The sequence below is a fragment of the Schistocerca piceifrons genome, chromosome 1 (genome assembly GCF_021461385.2).
Source record: "Schistocerca piceifrons isolate TAMUIC-IGC-003096 chromosome 1, iqSchPice1.1, whole genome shotgun sequence".
Lineage (NCBI taxonomy): Eukaryota > Metazoa > Arthropoda > Insecta > Orthoptera > Acrididae > Schistocerca > Schistocerca piceifrons.
In genome coordinates this window covers 1014132264-1014152026 of record NC_060138.1, presented here as the reverse complement: position 1 = coordinate 1014152026, position 19763 = coordinate 1014132264, and the positions used below count along the sequence as shown (strand labels likewise).

The 19763-nt window shown below is 41.5% G+C and overlaps 1 protein-coding gene across 1 annotated transcript in view; it reads left to right on the top strand.

The window, feature by feature from the left end:
• Nucleotides 1-9062: 9062 nt before the first annotated feature.
• Nucleotides 9063-19763, top strand: part of LOC124795546 (NEDD8 ultimate buster 1-like) — a 135434-nt gene continuing 124733 nt past the window's right edge. The window contains exons 1-2 of the mRNA XM_047259622.1: nt 9063-9405; nt 13812-14062. Coding sequence (XP_047115578.1) covers nt 9250-9405; nt 13812-14062 — 407 coding nt within the window. The 5' untranslated portion in view covers nt 9063-9249. The remainder of the gene's footprint in view (nt 9406-13811; nt 14063-19763) is intronic.

The following is a 19763-nucleotide window of genomic DNA, read 5'->3' as shown; positions in this document are numbered from 1 at the left end:
AAGGAAGCACATGGTCATGTGTTATCTGGTCATGGAGGGTGTAGAACGACGAATAGGAGAGTGACAGAGAGGTATTGGTGGAGAGGTAGGAAAGTGGAGGTGGATCAGTATGTCAAGAATTGTATACCATGTGCGCAGAAAGCAGATTTGAGTCGGAAACAGATACAGCTACAACGATTACCAGAAGCAACATGTCCATTCTCTTTGCTGGGGATTGATGTCTTAGGACCTTTTAGGCAAACACCATCGGGGAACAGATTCGTCCTGACAATAATAGACCAATTTTCAAGGTATGTGGAGATGGTGGCTACGCCAAATCAACAGGCAGCAATGGTCGTACAAGCGTTAATCAATAACTGGATTTTGAAGTTTCGTGTACCAGAGACAATATATATTGAGCAAGGGACCAACTTCATGTCGGATTTAGTGAAGGAGCTGTATAAATTGTTGAATTTAAAGAAGTTGAGAACGAGTGTGTTGCATCCACAGGCCAATGGAAGGACAGAACGGGTACACAGAACATCGGGAAGATGCTGAGTTTTTGTGTGGATTCTCATCACCATCACTGGGACGAGTATTTGAAGCATATTGTATGCGCATACAATGCAAAAGTCCATACAAACACAGGTTTGTCTCCATATGAGGTAGTGTACAGGCGAAAAATGCCGTCACCGTTTGATTTGGTGAGGCTACAGAAAGGAAGGACCAGTGAATCGGTACTTCAATTAGCGAGAACGATTCGGGGTGTTTGGAAACGGGTACAAAAAACGAATACAAAGGCTTTGGAAAGGCAGAAACACGCAGTAAAGCGGAAAGGAAGTTTACCGCAGTGTTGAGTGGGGAAATGGGTAATGCTGTCCAGTCCCTATACGCAAAAAGGGAAAACGAAGAAGTTTCTCACGAGGTATCAAGGGCCATACCAAGTTGTTGAAACAACATCCCACGTTAATGTTAAGCTTCAGCTGCCAACTAGAACAACGATAGTACACATTGGGCGGTTATGGCCATTTAAGGGTTGCCCGGATGTGATTCCAGGAGTGAAGAGAGATGCTAGGCACAGAGAGAACCAGGAAGATAGAGTACAGCATGAAGTACCGTATGCTTTGCGATCTAGAAAGTAATAGAATATCTGTGGTTTTTTATTTTATTTTCATGTCTTGTATCATTGAGTTTGTGTAGAGTAATTAAGCATTGTATTTTGTATGTGTTTTCGAGTATTGTGAGCCTGCTAGGGACAGCAGTCCTTTTAAAGGGGTAGGACGGGTGATGGTGATCCCTGCCGTCAGGTCACTGAAAAGGGAAGTGTAGCGTCTGACGTATGTGGAGCGTTGTTGGGGGAGAAATCAAACGCAGTTCTGGAGAAATAAATGCGTCGGCGTAAGTTTTGCAGCAAAGCCATAATAAATATGTGTTGAACGATGTCAGAGTCGTACGATTTCCTGTTTAAATATTTAGTTGTCGACAGTGCTGGGTCAAGAATGTCGTGTTTATTGTACCAGTTCATATCATGCAAATTTAAGGATGAAAGAAGTCACACAATCGGTGTTGAATTTGGATAAAAAATAGTGAATGTTGGAGGAAAATCTGTGAAGCTTCAAATATTGGACACCTGCACGGTTTAGTTATTTTTAGCCAGGGGGAAAGGAATAGAGTGTCCAAGGGACATTGTGGAGCCAAAATTGAGCTTGCAAGGGGTCGGGATGCATTGGATCTTCTCCACCTACGAGAATTTGGTAGTAGTAGCAAGTTGTTTTGAGCGGAGAGTATTTGCAGAAGCGAAACGTAAAGAGCACAAAGGGAGTGGAAGTTTAGTCAATGGAACTAAGTGTAACATAATAGGGCCAACCTTCCACCTACCAGCATCAATTTCAGGAGTTATGTAATTGAATGTTACGCAGCCACAGTACTACTGGCCAGAAGCCACTTTGGAGTTTTGCCAAGGCAAACTCTGGAGCCAGGTCTATTGAGATCCATAAACCAGTTCATTTTAGAGCAAGAGTGGCGCATATCAGCTGAACAGCTTGTGCAACTTATCGCTCAGTATAGGGAAAGGCAACGGCAAATAACGATCATTTTGAGCACCTCTGTGCCAAGTGTCATCGCAGCCTTAACTTTGTTATGTGTTGTTTTTCTTTCTGATCAGGTGGAGATCTAATTCCAAAAGGGAACCAAGGGTAGTCCAAGTCCCAGTAGATTGGATATCGAGGGCGTGAGACGAGTAGGTAAGATGTTGATCAAGCAGTGGTCGTCCAGTGAGGAATTTTTACGTTTTGTTTTATGTCATGGTTTGACGAGGGCAGTAGACCACATTTAAGTTTTCTAGTAATAAGGAAATACGGCATAGGTGCCGACTCAAACAAGTTAAGAGCTAGTTAAAGGTCGACCCGGGGACCGGGTCTTTCCAAAGAGGGGAATAATGTAGCGGCACCACCGTTTAGGATAGGGAAAGTTAGTTCTGTGCGATATTCTGAGCACAAGTTACCACCAGGTGCGAGCCGGATTGCAGTGAGTTACGCATACCAGCAGTTTCAAAGGCAAATAGAGGCCACAAGAAAGTAGAACTGCCAGAGAGGGCACACACGCCAGTTTACATGGCGCAAGTCACAGGCAGAAGGGGGCCACTGGCCAACCTAGCATGTTATGAGTATGTGACACGAAACGGCACCCTTGGCAAAACAGAGGCGCACCGCCAAGTATAAATAGATGCCGTTTTCTAACGAGGTTCATTCCAGTGTGGCAGCTCTCCTGGACGGCAGAGCGTGTCACACCACTGGGTTGCTCGCAGCAACAGATGGGGCGCCAGCATCCCAGTCCACGGCAGGTATTTGGTTTGTTCCTCTGAGGCCGACGCGGGTCCGCAGCCAGCCAGCGGCGGGCCACTCCATGGCTCGCTAACGTGGGCAGCCATCCTGGCTTCTAACACACGCTGGAGGCAACCTGAGGCGAGGGCCGCAGATTCGGATGCTGTGATCTCAGGCACACTGGGGAGAAGAAGCAGCAGCTAACCACCTGCAGCTCACACCGAGGGGTGCTGAGTCGGCAGGGACGCAGACTGCTGAGCCAACTCCCTGCATCCTGACGACAACGCAACTCCACTGGCATACAAGGCTGGCTCGACACGGCATTGCATTACATGGGCCGCTGGGGTGCTTCCTCGGCATTGCAGGGCCCTGTGATGCAGACCAAGAGGAACGAGGGCACTGTAGCTGAAAAACAATAAATCACTTGGAATGTCCTAGTTGAGTTTTAATACGTTGCCTTCTACCTCCATCCACTACATTTGGTGGCACCAGCCACTACAGAAGGATCTCTTCAAGGTCAGCCTGTGTGCAGTAAAAGATGTAGCAGCATCATGAACGCCATTATGGATAAGAGCATACCATATTACATGTACCCTAGTCCAAGTGAAAGATCGTTCAAAGTAGACTTCCACAACCTACCCTTGATCTTCTGACCAGCTAGCCTTCAAACGAACTAGGAAGTAGAGGTGTTCTAGCGCTATCAGTGACGAGAGTGAAGTCCCCCAGCTCTTAGTTATCGCAGCAGGCAACCACAACGATCGCAAGGTGTTTCAGATGACTCACATTTGCTGACTAGTAGTAAAAAAAAACTCTACCCCTTCATAGGATACGTGGTCCAGTCCAGTGTTTCTGCTGCCTGGAGTTGAACCACATCATGTACAGGCGAACATGTCCAGCGTTGTGGCTGAACTGACCAAAGCCAAATGCTACTACTGTGATGACCCCACCCAGGAAATTACAGGACTGCCCTCTCCTTAAAAACGATGATGCAAGACAGTGTGGTCGACAACAGGCAGCACTGAGGCACCAGTCTTCCACCGCTACGTGTCAAAATTCTACTTCTGCCCCACCAAGGCCACAGACTTTCGCCCCAGAGCGACTAGATGTTAGCTTTGCTAATGCGCTAACAAACAGAGATAACACTCCTGTCTTTCCATACACTCCAAAACCCCAAACAGTAGCAGAGGCTGACCCCACTATCGCCACCACCATCACTAAAAACGCCCAACAGACACATTTCCCACGCCACCAACGAGACCGGGCCACAAGATCGACAATCGCTGGCGCTAGCCCATGAGCCCACTGTCATTATGCAATAGTTGGTCAAAATTTTAGTAATCATGCACAGACGACCCAACCCCCCCCCCCCCCCCCGCCCCCATGGCTGAAAACCAACCAAGTGTAAGAGTCAACATCTGGAACACAAATAGCATTTGGCAACAGACAAGGGAGTTCAGGCTGTTTCTCCAACAAAACACTACTGTCATGTATCTCATCTGCAAGACACACTTCAAGCAAGGTGTGCTTGTTCGCATACCAAACTACATGTGCTACATGGTGGGCCATGAAACTGCAAAAGGTAGCACAGTGGTCTACTTGCACACCTCTATGTGTCACTACAAGGTCCCACTGCCAGCACTTGCGATGGTAGAGGCGATGGTTTAGCAATCGAAACATTGGTGGGCAGTATCGTCTTCACAGCAATCAACGAGCAACGCGGCTACCAACCCCCACCTGATATTCTGGTTGCTATAATAACTGAAAACAGAGCGCAGAGCGTTCAGTGGATGGCAGGTCACAAGACAGCCTGCCAGCAAGCGCTTCCTCAACAGGTAAAGAAAATAATTAAAATCTGTAGTAGAGACCTACCTAAATGCACAATAGGCTGGGAGTATACCCTCACTATGAACAGAAGATGGAACAGTGTGGCCCATAACAAAATCAATAACACTAAAATACCAACGTATCCCACCCCGCAAAGCAGGACCTCATACCATAGTGGAACCAGATGTGAAAGAAAAAGCACTAGTAGATGCATTTGCAAGAAACTTCTGCCCCCTATAGAATCCTTTGGACCCAGCGCAATATGCCACTGTAACCACTCAACTCCCAGTCTACCGGCAAGCAGAGGATCCAGACGATAAAACTGAACCAGTGACCTCTGAAGAAGTTGCTGCACATCTCCACTTACTAAACAGTCAGACGACAGAGGGCTCAAACCCAGTAAAAAAGAAACTATTGAAACAGCTTCTTCCTGAAACCATGGAACCCCTGGCCAGGGTTTTCAATAAGGTTCTGACCACCAGGACCTTCCCATAGGACTGGAAGCATGCAGAGGTGGTCGCCATACCAAAGGCCAGAAAAGACTTTCATATCCCTACAACCTACAGTCCCGTCAGCTGCCTAACTGCAATATCAAAAGTATTTGAGAGGCTCTACCTCCTCTACCTCTTGCACCATGTGTAGACGGAAGGTTTCACCTAGAAGAGCAGTTTGCGTTCTGCAAGGGATGTGCCACAACCCAACAACTCCTTTGACTGGTTGAAGAAGCACAAGAAGCAGTAGAGTTCTTTGGAGCAGTGCTACTGGACATCTTCTGAGTTTTCGATTTTATGTGGCATAAATGGTTCCTGTACAATCTTCTTGTACCAGGTGTCCTCATGCCACATGTAAGGCTCCTCGAAACCTACCTGGAAGAAATGACCTTCCGTATGGGAGCCCAGGAAGGAAACTCAACAATCCGAAGCATAGAAGCAGGAGCTGCTCAGGGATTGGTGTTTCGTCAAATTCTGTATCCAGTCTACACATCGGACTTGCATAAGATTCCCCTAGAACAGATCACCTTATAAGCAGATGATACTGCCCTGCACAGCTTCAACAGGAAACCTTCTGTATTACAGCGCCACCTCCAAGCTGCAGTCCATGAACTAAAAGAATGGACAAGCAAATGGAAGCTGGCATTCAAAGCCAGCAAAACGACAGTACTGGCAGTATGCAGAAGGCATCTATCAGCTGCCCTAGTACCAGTCCCTGTTCGAGGCGAACCTTTCCCATGTGGCAGAATGGCAAAGTACCTCAGCATGTACCGAGCGAGGTGGCGCAGTGGTTAGCACACTGGACTCGCATTCGGGAGGACGACGGTTCAATCCCGTCTCCGGCCATCCTGATTTAGGTTTTCCGTGATTTCCCTCAATCGCTTCAGGCAAATGCCGGGATGGTTCCTTTGAAAGGGCACGGCCGATTTCCTTCCCCATCCTTCCCTCACCCGAGCTTGCGCTCCGTCTCTAATGACCTCGTTGTCGACGGGACGTTAAACACTGATCTCCTCCACCTCAGCATGTAGAAGACATCAGTGGGGAAAGCACTGAGTGAATGCGCCCCATGTACCCTCTGTTAAACCCGACAACAACACTGTCACCAGATGTCAGCACAAAGTGCTAGTCAGAGCACAGCTTGACTACTGCAAGTGGTGTGGAACAGGTCACTAGGCCTTGCCCTGCATTTGCTGTGAGAATTTGCAACTACTCTTCTGCACCAACTGGCTAATGTCCCCGTTCTACATGTGCAGGATGGACACTTTCTATCACAAGATATAAAGATCAGTAAACTGAAGATCAGGGCCCTAGGGACCTGTGTACATTGGTTACACATGATATGGGTCTGGGATCTGTTATGGAGTGACCGTGAGTGTCCTGTGTAAAAACAAATTCGTCAAAAAACTGAATGTTCACATTAAAATAAAGTCTTCCATTATGTTACCTAAAGCATTTTCCCACATAAATTCCCTTTTTCCTTCCTTTCCTGGAAAACCCATGCCACACAGAATGTTCTCTTACGATTTAAATATTTAATCATTAATTACAATGTCCTGTGACTTTGGACATATGACTTTTATTAACTCATTACTAAGCAGTAATGTCTTCTCACTTAATTAAAAAAACCTATTATCCAGTATTTGTACCCAGTGCTATATCTCTCCATCCAGTGTCTATGTTTCCTTCTAGTGCCAAGCAACATATGCTCAGTCGTCACTGGGCATAATGTTTTACACCCCAATGTTGATTCAATCCTAAGTATTTTAAATATCTGGTGCTTTTAGCATGCACATTGTTTTGGAGTAAACTGCCCATAGAAACATCGATGAAAACCAAAGAAGTTCTTCCAGAGGCACAGCCCTATGGGCTTAAACTCCCATCACCTAGTCAGGGGAAACACAGAGTTCATGCTGATGAGACACACAGAAGACAGTCATCAGCAGACAGAACATCAAAATATAAGAAGAGCAAGGCCCTTACTACAATATGGAAATAGGGAACGATAGGGTGCGCGGAGTAACCACGCACTCTGAGGCGCCTCGTGGCTCCCCCCCTCGGAGGTTCGAGTCCTTCCTTGGGCTTGGGTGAGTGTATTGTCCTTCGTGTAAGTTATTTTAAGTTAGATTAAGTAGTGCAAGCCTAGGGACCGATGACCTCAGAAGTTTGGTCCTATAGGACCTTACCTCGAATTTCTGAATGGGGAACAACCACAGTGCTCATAGTGGCCTGGCAATGAACTTTGAATATCAGGAAATGTGGCGCAAAAATCCGAGTTTTTAAATCGAAATACGCTATTTAGCTGGCCCTAATTTTCATTTGCATGAGGTGGGTGGGCACCGTAGTCCAGCAGTTAAGTGCATATCTGGGAATTGAAAGGTTTTTGTGACCTTCCAAAGTAATGTGTTCAAGAAATCTCAGTAAAAAATAAGGACTAATTTTCTTAGCTGGAGTTCACAGTCAAAATTTTGTAAATGGCATGGTGATCGTCTTTTGATTGTAAAAGTATTTATTTGTAAAACCCAATATTGCAATTTCAACCATGTGGCTATTATCAAATGGAAATAATTGTGCCGTATCACAAGTCAAAACTTAATATCATTTGACGTGAAATGTCACAAAGCCTGGTTAGATCACATTGTGTGCCTGATGACGACTCTTTGTGTGTACTGCACTCATTGAGTTGTATTGTCTGTGTGCTCCATTATTTTTCCATTTGTCTTCAATACTATGTGAGTAAATGATTAAACATTTGTATTTGTTTCATATAAAACAGGAGGTGGCTTCGTCATAAAATGGTCTGTGGACGTTTTCTTTTTTTTTTCTGCCTACGAATTCATGTATGAATCGCTTGATTTAAGGGTGAAAACAGGTAAACCAGGAACAAGTAGAACATAGTTAACAACGAATTATAAGTGCAAACATAAGCTCTACACAGTTACATACCATATAATAACAGGTGAATGACGGGTGTTAATGATGGGTGTAATATAACAGGTGAAATTAGCCCATACTGTCACATAGCAAACAATATTGTTTGATGTAGAACATTCAGGATTCTAACATGGACGGAAGCCAATGCTTACATAGTTCAGCAGGAAGAAAATGTTGTCGGAGATGTGTAATGCCCTCTATTGAGGCACTGACGAATAATTGTCTACTTGTTGTCTCCATTGGAGCTGTAATTCACAAAAAACTTTTTAGAGGTAACTTCTTCGACTCTAGTTTCGTCTGTGAATATATCTATGTTATCTTCCTATTTTGTAGTTGTGAGCATCAAGAATGGTGTCTTTTCTAGATTTATAATTAAGTTATTCTGTATGAGCGTTTCACTCAAGAGGGCCCATAGTATGTTCTATAGGGGGGGGGGGGGGGGGGGGGGGGTGGCAAGACCTGGGGGTATGGAGTATTTTCAGTAAGTTAGAAGATGAATGGCGACTTTAAGTACCCAAAAAAATTTTACGATTCCAACCCTGTTATAACGCTGCATAATGCGGACTTTTAAATCATTTTCTTGAAAGAAAAACTCCTGATCACACTGCAAGGAGTAGGCTTGCCGAAATACTGTATCACCCCTTTTGAACTATGCCATCCAGCTGAATACCTGATAAATATTCAGAAGCTTTGTTCTGACGTGCAACGAAACGTCGGATCTGAAAGTCCGCGTGTCCCTTTGACAGTTGTGCAACGTATGTTATCGTATTGACGGCTCTAGCATAGCCAATTTATGGCTCTATAGCTTTTTTTTAGAGAAGGCCATGGTTTGAGTTTACGCAGTGTGATTCCATATTTGAAAAGAGAATGAAAATAGACTTGATGAACACTTTTTACTCTTCGGTTTTCTTTGCATCAAGAATTCTATGTACAGAATAGAAGGCAGATTTTTTAAACAAATTTTTCATTCCTATATTCTGTGTGCTTATTTTATTTCAAACTGGCTGCCTTGTTTGCGCTCTGATTCGTTTCCTGACGGAGCTTGGAAGCCAAACAGTTTGTTATCTAAATATTTTTAAACCTTTCTAATTTCGTACCATTTTAATTTAATATGTTGATGTGCATACCTGACGCGTCGGTATTATTGGGAGAAACTTTGTGTGTGGTGACATGCATCTTTGCTCCGCGTGTTGTTTGGTTCGATGACAGAGTTTGACAGTAAATTGACAATGGATTCTGAATTGCGGAAAGAAGGCATTGTGTTACAAATTAGAGAAAAACTGAATGAGGACAAGATAAAATTATGGTTAACTCCATTTTATAGGGAAGACCAGGGATGTGTTGAAGCTGAAGTGCAGGTAAAATTTTGTTATTGTATACTATTTCTTATCCTTGTAGTTTTGCGTTGTTTTCAGCGGTTGTCCAGGATAAAGAAGAAAAAGGGCGACGAGGGAAAGACATCCTTAATTTCAAATGTTAAGTTTATATAACTATGTCGTAACGTCCAAATACTAGTAATATTTGGCTGCGTCATGTATTCTTTGAGAAGACACTGTTTAAAGTCTCTGTACGTGCTTTAGGTAGAATTTTGGTGTCTTCTTGAAGTTAGTATTAATTTAGTACGGTTAGAGGTGTAAAATTAATTACCGACATAAGTTTTAATTTTGGATATGGATTTAATTCTATAAGCTCTACAACGCAATGAGTTTAGTCAGTTTCCCAGGATTCTTGTGTGTTTCGGTTCTGTACTGCTCATTTAAGTTAAATGTGAATAAAATTGGCATTAATTTGTATTTTTCCAAACACGTTGAAATGACATGCCATATTTTCAAACAAAATGTTTTGAGATTGAAAGAAATTTATGAAAAAATTTCCACTGTAATTCGGGTAACTTTTGCCCACATTGTGAGTGCTTTGTTAATACATAACTTTTCTGTTCTGGGATAATGTTACTGAGGCTCCATACGTGGCTGAATGTGTACTCAAAGGAGAGATTGTGCCAGTCTCCCAAAAGTTTGCTTTATTGGATAAAGTACAGAAATCTATAGCAATAACTGTTAAGCATTAGCTTAGAAAGGAAAGTTAGCACTTACAAAAACTAAGTATAATAATAAACAAATCTCAGCAGAAAAAACAGTTGTTAAAAACTATTTAATTCTTTTTACTCAGCCTTCCATTAACATCCAACTAAGATGAATTTGATTCTGATATGCTGTCATTCAACTGCAGAGGTGTACCTTTCTGATTATTTGCTACCGTTCATGTACTAAAGAATTTTTCTTTAGTGTGCAGTTTCCCACTTCTTCCAAACTTTCCCACGTAGCTTATATCAAGTCCTTTCTTGTCTGAAAAGTGCCTGCATTATTTTCTTTGTTATAACAGTGTCACCCATTTTAACTCTTCTTCTGTTCTAATGTCAAATACAATTAGAGCCTTTGGCCTAAAGCTCAGTGTGTAACATTTTTTTTCATTGCACCTGTACGCAACTCAACATGTCATCTTTCTAGTGAGTAGTAATCTGACCTTATCTAATATTATTGATATTCCAGCCTGGACTTTCTGTTGTCTGATTTAATCTTATAGGTGTTCTAGAAATGCATGTCCTGTGGCATGCATGTAACCTCTTGATACCTGTGAAATTTGTCCAGAAGTTCTTATTTATTCGATGAATATGTAGGTTTTGTGTAACCTGAAGTAGTTCTACTTCATATCTGTGAATACATTTTGCCTCCTCAAAGATGTTTTCACTTGTAGTGGGGCTCTACTACACTTGTCCCAGAATTGAGTAGTGGAGAGATTTCTCATATCAGTTGCAGTCTGTCTCCTCTGTACGGAGAAAACAGCACATTTCAGCATTGCAAGTGAATCGTCCACAGCCATTGACTTCACACTGCTAATGGATGCTGTCTTCTGGGAAGTGGTGGATTACTTGCACTGTAGTGACTTATTCCCCACATGACAGTTACATCAATACATGTCACCAAACCACCAAAACTGATGTAAAAGAAAATTAGCTGACGCTCTACAACAACTTATCTATATGTAAGCATCAGTTCATCATTCAGGATGTGACAGAATGTCACTACCAGGGCTGCTGAAATCTCTATCTTAAATCTTGTGTTAATCCTGTCAGATAGCTCGTCCCATGGTAGAGCAAGGAGTGCCGTTTTGGAGGGGGGGGGGGACACCTCTGTGAAAGTTCCATCATACTGATAATTCATTTGCTAACTATCTTGCAGCATTTCACATTGCTTGCGTAAATGTTGGTGCATTAACCCTGTGCCAAGCACTTCACAGACTTTCTATGTCAATAGCAAAAAATAGTTAGAGGGAATTTTTACAATCTGTTAACACCATCAGCTAAGGTATGTAGGTGAATAAAGATCTCTGGGAAAGGCAATTCATGCAACACAGTACCACATAGGACAGTGCTATTTTAATAATTGCACCAAAAGCTATAGGCCAGATAATGCGAAGTACTTAAAACAAATTGTCATGCCATTTGAGATCCTCCATTCCAATGCAGATGGAAATTAGCTAAGAGGGCATGGCTAGATTTCTTGGAGGAAAGCAATCATGATGCTCTTCTTCAAGCCCAGGAACGTTCAACCAGCCTAAGTAGTTATCACATTGTAGCACTTAGCATTTCTATGAGGATGAGGACATTGGAACCACAGTGGACAGTATTACTTCTGGAAGCAGTAGTGCAAGAGGTATGTCATTATATGACTACTGTGTATGAATCAGGCTTCTGGGGTTGTCTTTCCATCATAGTGCAGTATTTTAGCTTCAAAAGTTGGCAGTGCACTACCAGACTGACATACCCAAGAGAATTGTTTCTTTATGGGAGTTTGGTGAATTTTGCTCCTATGGCAGTAGTTATTAGCAGTACAGGGTTCACAGTCAGAAGCCCTCCCAGATGCTCTCCTTTTGTGAAAGCTGTCTTTTTTTCACCTTCTACTCTTGGGCCCTATGCTTGACGATTGCAACAAACACAAAAAAAGGCTAGAATTATAGTCTAAAATCACAAGCCTCAATTTTTTCTCAGGTGAATGCATGTGCATGAATTTCAGTTATTCTGTCATGTGTAACCAACCCAAACTGTAACTACAGGACACCATTCTTAATTTCAAGGGATCATAAAAGTTCCTGGGCCTCATCTTTGTTGAGGTGCTCCCTTGGTTGCCACATCGTGATGCAGGATCTCTAAAGGCTCTAAACACCTTGAAGTGCCTTAGCAGCAGATACTGGGAAAGGGGGAGGGAGATAACTTACATGTTATTTTACAAGGCCTTTGTTCAACCATAGCTGGATTAGGGCTGTGTTGTCTATGTTTCTGCCCAAACACCCTATTTAAAGACCATGGTCTGTATTCACTGTAAGGACATTAGACTGGTGATGGGAGCCTTCAAGATCAGCCTTACAGCCAACTTGTATGCTGAGGCTGGGGAACCACATCTAACCATATGAAGAAAGTTCCTCATAGTGTGATATGCACATAAGTTCTGGTCAATCCCACAGTCTTGAAACTTTAATCTTCTTGTCCGGCAATCAACAGAATATGTATGTAAGATGTAGAACAACACCAGTGTAGTTTGGGATTAGAGTAAAGGAGCAACTTGCAGTGTGGTGGATCTGAGTGTCTTAACACAGGACTGGAGTTAATATTGTCCCTGGTTAGTAGTGAGACAAAGGTTGTGATTCCCTAAATGCTTAACACAATTGTTTCTGCATCATAGTTTTAAAATTTTGACAGTGTGTCCATTTCTATTTTAAAATCAGGTGTGGCAATTGTCACACCATACAATGGTTATAGAATATGAGTCATGTGGCAAGAATATGTTACTGTCGCAAGTAAATGTGATGAATAGTGAGAAAATCACAAGGAAGATTCGAACATGAATCTCTCCTGTCAGAGTTAAACACCAGCTGTCCAATCACGCTCGATGTAAAGCATTTTGAACTTAGGTCATTCACTGTTTCTATTTTGCTTCTTTTTTCACAGTTCATCACAACCTTTTCGTGTTTTCTAGCTTGATCTATGTTCAATTTTTGACAGGCTAACCACTGTTAGTATTTTATTTTTATGACTAAATTGTTAAAGTTTGAGGAAAGGGTGAGAATGTGCACATAGGCATGCACACTGTAATATGCGAGTTTTATTAACCTTTTGAATATATTGATAAGTAGTCACTGTCTGTGTTGTCATAGCCAGACAGTCTTTAAAAGTCTTTGTGTGCCTTTAGGATATTGTATAAGAGAAAAGACATCATTCGTCTCAGTTTTTTAGCTCGTATTCTGCAAGGCCACTGATAACTATGGCATTGAGTGGCCTGAAACATATGTCATCATCATAATGAAGGGCATTAAGCCCCACACCAAACCATTTTGATTAGGCTGGCTAACCATCCAACGTAAGTTCCTCATGGTGTGACTTGCATGTAAGACCTGGTCAGTCCCCTAATCTTAACTTTATTGTTAATACATAATACAGGAGAAATTTCTGTAGTTTGTTTGTCTTTTGGAAATGTAGATCCCGACATATTTCACATCCCTAAAGGCTCATCCTCATATGATGTGATTTACATAGCATGATGTGTAAAGGAATACTCTCATGTTTCTTGGTGTTAGTTAAACTGACTTAATATCTTTATGGACATACCTGGTTGATGTTTCACATTATAAAAAAAGAAAAGAGGTAATTAAAAATAAAGGTACATAGTCTGTAGATGTTTTTTTTATTTAGATTTTTGTTTTGTTGCAGAGACTGGCTGAGAAGTACAGCAAATCCACTGGTTTGGATCAAAATACTTGCTTAAGTGTGATAAAAGAACTACAATCCCATGCATTGCAGAAATTACAAGAGAGAACTCAATTTCAAGAAAGTGGTATAGCCACATTGAAAGTACGTGTTTCAAAAAATAGAAAAATCCATTCTGTTAAAATCCGATTGACAGACATTGGGCACCAGCTTTTGGAAGCTGTTGCAAGTGAACTACAGCAGCCATTGGAAAGGTATTCTGTGATACTGCTATACTTTGTTCTTATTGGTTGACTGACAAGATGTCAGCTAATATTTATTTTCCTTCAAACAATGGAAACTTCAGATTGAAATATAAATAATATAAGGTAAAGAATAGATAGCTACTCACCATAAAGATGACACATTGAGTTGCAGACAGGCACAACGAAAAGACTGTTACACATTTAGCTTTTGGGCAAAACCGTCTTCACGAAAGGTAAAACACACACACACACACACACACACACACACACACACACACACACACGTACGTGTGTGCTACCAGGCACAGTGGCAGGAGTCTGTGTGGGAGAGAGAGGAGGAGGGAGCAGTGGAAAAGGAGAAGAGCAGGCAAGGGAAAGAATGGATGGGTGTATTGGCAGAGGATGGAACACAGTGAGCATGAAGGGGTGAGAATAGGGTAGTGGTAATACGACAGAGGGGGCAGAAACTGTTGCGTGGAGGATGTGGGGACCGTGGGTTACTGTATGTTTAGTCTGGTATAATTTCAGGAGTGGAGTATACAGTATGTTGTAAGGGTAACTCCCATCTGCACAGTTCAGAAAAGCTGATGGTGGAGGGGAGGATCCAGGTGGCCCAGGTTTTGAAGCAACCATTTAAATCGAGCGTGTTCTGTTCAGCTTCATGTTGTGCCACAGGGTGATCTACTTTGCTCTTGGCCGCAGTTTGGTGGTGGTTGTTCATCCTGGTGGACTGTTGGTTGGTGGTCATACCAGTATAAAAAAACTGTGCAATTATTGTAGCAGAGCTGGTAAATGACATGACCCCTTTCACTGATGACCTGTTTTTGATGAGGTAGGATGAGCCTGGGGCAGGACTGGAATAGGAAGTAGAATGAGATTTTCACTCTGCAGCGGAGTGTGCCCTGATATGAAACTTCCTGGCAGATTAAAACTGTGTGCCAGACCGAGACTTGAACTTGGGACCTTTGCCTTTCACGGGCAAGTGCTCTACCAAGACTTGCCCATGAAAGGCAAAGGTCCAGAGTTCGAGTCTCGGTCCATCACACAGTTTTAATCTGCCAGGAAGTTTGGAATAGGAAGTGCTGAGTGGGTGGATTGGGCAGGTCTTCCACATGGGGCTTCCACAGAGATATGATCACAACATACTTGGCAAGGTTCTGGGTGTCTCTTCAAAACATGCAACACAGGGAGCACATGGTGCTTGAGGAATAACTGCTGTTCGAAGTAGATTATTGTTTGGAATGTTGGTTGTGGTGACAGTTAGATCTGTACTGTTGACCAAGGTCTAGACAGGTTGATTGTGACAGTTAAGAGTTGTAAAAGTCAACAAATGTGATACTATGACAATTACTAGAACTCCCGTTGTGGAATATATTTTATGCACATCGAATTTCAAAGAGTAGTTTATGTCTACATGGATGGATGGTATTGGTAGATTCAGTATTTCCCTTTATTCTTCTGCTGAACTTCACTTTCTTAATCTATGTAATTGTCAATACTTATGCAGAATTGACAGCAGTGGTGGGGGGCATGGCATGTGAGAAGTGTCATTGTGCTATTGTAATTTTTCTAATTTAAGAAGGCAGATTCTTTTCTGAGACATTACTACTGTGGTGTCTAGTGGCATTGCCTGTAAAATATTGAGGTCTTAAATTTGGATGTAATTTAAAGTATTTCTTGCAACAATCTAAAACTATCTTCATCTGCATACAGAATAACATTTTGATAATCGTCCATAAAGAAATAGCAATACTTGCTTGTGTATGACAACATTTATACCAAACTAATCCTCAGCATGGCAAATCATCCAAGAATAATTTAAATTACAAATTTGCTAGAAAAATAACCAGTTACTTAGCACTGTTACTATTTAACTCAAATAAAAAGTTGTATTGTGGAAAGCTAGGCTGCACTAAGCCAAAATGGAAGATAAATGGTGGGGAATAGGAATTTCATTTCCTTTTTTTTATTTGTGCACATTTCAGTCTATCATTGTGGCATGAGTGCTGTAGTTTCTTTGAATGTAGGGATAAAATTGCTATTGAGTAAAAGATCTTGATTTGATGACATGGATTATTGAATAATTTTAAATGCTGCTGATGGGGATTCAATGTATAGCAATCATTCCCCTGTTCAAGTACAACAGTGGAAAATCCTGCATTTACTTTGTCTGTCTGTCTGTCTAACAATGGAAACTCCAGGTAGGAATATAGGGAAAAGACAGATTGCTGCTTACAGTAATGAAGACACGTCAAGTGGCAGACAGGCACAATTAAGATACTCACGTGCAGCTATCAGCCACAGCCTAAGTAAAACACACACACAGACAGCAAGCACACCTCATGGATGCCAACTCTAGCATATTGAGCCAAGATGCTGGAGTTGGCAGGCGCGCGCGCCTGTGTGTGTGTGTGTGTGTGTGTGTGTGTGTGTGTGTGTGTGCGGTTTTTTTTTTTTTCCCTGATGAAGGCTGTGACCAAAAGGTATATGTGAGTGTCTTTTAATTACACCTGTCTGCAACTTGATGTGTCTTCTTTATGGTAAGTAGCAATCTGTCTTTTTCCACATTGTTGGTATCTGACTGTCTATCTTTATTCATCTGCTGATTATTGCGCAATGATATGGGATTTGTCAAGATAACACAGTCCAAATCATTAGGGCGAAATATTCGACACCCAGCATACATAACTTGCTTTGAGGATAGGATAAGTGGTTGTCTGTGGCATTGACTAAGGACTCGTCCTGGCATTTGTCTTAGTGTTATATATAAAAACCTCAGATAAACCAAATCAGGGTGGTCAGATAGAGTAACGCCATCCTCCCAAATATGAAGACAGTGTAATACGTAAGTATGAGGAAAAGCAGAAACATATAATAGTGTTCTAGGCTATTTGGTAGACAGTATAGCTGTGTGTAGAGAGAGAAAGCAAAAGTGTTTCTTCTTCATAAATATGCATAACGGTTTTGTTTTTGGGGAATAAACTCCATATGCTGTTAATAACATTTTTAAGAGAAAATGGTGGCTAACTGAAACTGGACAGTTTTCATGAGCAAAATCCACATTAACATGTAACAGTTCAGGCTGTGGATGTGTACACAAAAGCTGTGCTGTGCTGTCATCCTTGTAAATAATGCATCTGCTGTCAAAGGGAAAATGAAATATTGAATAAATGTATTACCCCAAAAGTTACTGGATTGTATGTCTTAACTACTAACTAGATAAGAAAAATATTTAGTTTCTGAATATAAAATAAAGACCGTATTTGAACTATTATGAGGGAGAATCAAAGGAAAACTTTAAAAATGTAATTAAAAATCGACATTTCGCTTCATTGATCTGTTAATTGGCAGCACTATTACCACTGATGTAAGGAATGTCTTACAGGAGGCAACAGCTAATTCAGCTGTGTGTTAGATTCTAGCTGACTTCCATTGAGTCAGCTCAGCACTTGAATGCCCAGGAAATGATGTCACCAACTCCGGCAGCATGGCGACTGCTTAGCTCTAAGCAGTTCTTGGACCGGCTGCAGTGTGTTCTTGGTCTCACTCCATATTTTACTATGACCCATCTGCGATTTGCCTGGTGTTAGTTGTCCTGTGGTTGGTTGATCTCCTCCCTGGGTAGGTTTCAGCACACGAGGGCGCCTGAGTGTTGAACATAAATGTGGACGACAAGAGGCCCTGTTGCTGGCTTCAGCATTGAAGGCTGGTGTTGGCAACACTCTGCAATTGGCGTTGTTGGAAGACAGTCAGTTTCTATATCAATAGATGTTAGGTTGGGAACAGCATGAAGTTCATCCAGTGAAGGCCATCATCTTTTGTACATTTTCGGCTAGTTCATAGGCTGTGCTGGAGCATGTAGGATGTAGATTCATTACAGTTTTGTAATCGTGGATTAAAGTGCTATTACTGTGAATATCATCAGTCCCAACGATCAATAAAGGACAAGGGCGGGAGTGTTTAAAGGGAGCTAGCATGAGGCTGTAATGCAAAGCTCAATTTTTAATGACCGAATGTGTCCTCTTTATTCCGCCACATTCCCTTACAGGCTGGTAGCAGCTGTCTGTCTCCCCCTGTGTGCTCTTATGAAATAGTTTCTTGCAACATGCCTTACGAGCTGATGAACATGCTTGTCACTTCCTTTGGTTTTCCATCTTCTTTTCTGCTGAATTCTTATTCCTTACTTGGAAGACAGTGTCATCAACCTGATCATTTTGTGACATAATGGCTCGCTTCCTGCTTGTGCCTCTGTCATGATTTGAATTTGCCTGATGCAATGTGAGAGAGTTTTAATAACCTTTTTTTCTAATTTCTACTCTTTACTATTCTGTGCTGTAGCACATATTACATTGCCAGGAGCACTGGCAATGTGAACATCACTAATACCAATAATCTGTATTGGAGCTAATACTGATGTCCATTAACAAAGACCAGAGGCCTCCATTAGATCGATCTGTACAATCAGATATAAAATTTAAAATATACTTTCACTCCACAAAAGTAATACATAGTATATGAATGGGAAGTTTCATACTCAATAAGTACTTCGGATGCAAAGTGATATCAAATCATTCTTAGAAGAACATAATGGAAATAGTTTACCATTCCCTGATTTGTCAGTAATTTGCGAATCAGCAGGAGGAACGTGTCAGTGACTAATAAGTGTACCTATTAATCTGTGAAATATATCTCTCGTGATGGAATCTGCTGAACACATTGTGTGAATGAATTAATGACACCCACGCTGTATATATTCTTTTTCATTTTACGAATTGAATACTGAATTTGAGAAAGAGACACTGTCAAATTCAGTGCTGATGCACAAAACATTGCTATAAAAATGTCGTAGGGTCTCCTGAATTTGTTACTCTCATATGAGCCTTGTTTTACAACCAAAAATGCCACGTGTCCTCATTTCATAAAATAGTTTCTTCTTTTACTTGAATCTGAAACTTCTATACTTGTCATCACAGTGCCATCAATTAATGACTAAATGAAATGGCGCAGTGGGATAATGTGTGTGAATATGAATATGTGACCAAGCACAGTGGTGCATTAGTAAAAAACTATACTTGAGTTTAGAAGGCTGACAGATCCAAGTCCTGTTCAGCCATCCAGATTTAGATTTTCTGTGGCTTCTTTTAATCATTTAAGACTAATATCAGAGTGGTTCCTTTGAAAAGGACATAGCCTTTTTCCTTACATATCCTTCATAATCTGAGTGTGTGCTCCATCTCTAATGAACTCATTGTGTATGGAATATTAAGCCTTAATGTTCTTTCTTACTTTCCTGAAGGTGTGCAGTTAAGATTCCCTCTTAGAATATAAAACTGAGGTTTGCCGTGGCTTCACTATATAACTTCAGGGTTATGCAAGGATCAGCCTTTACTGTAAAATATCTGTACATAAGAATCAGTCTGTACCTTCTTATTACATTAAATCAGATGCAGCTCTTAACTCTATAGAGTGGGACTGCAGCACACTTTGTACACATGTAAATAATAGCTGTCTTTGTTACCAAGGTGAACATGTATGGTTGCAAAATCACAGAATGTTCAATCTTAGTTTAACTAAATAATAAACATACATTACATGAACCAAATCACTGTCTAATTAGCCAGTAATAAAATAAACTTTTCATTATCAATCTGTTGCTGCATACAAGTGTTACCCCATGATAATGACACACTCAAAGTGTTAAACAACACAG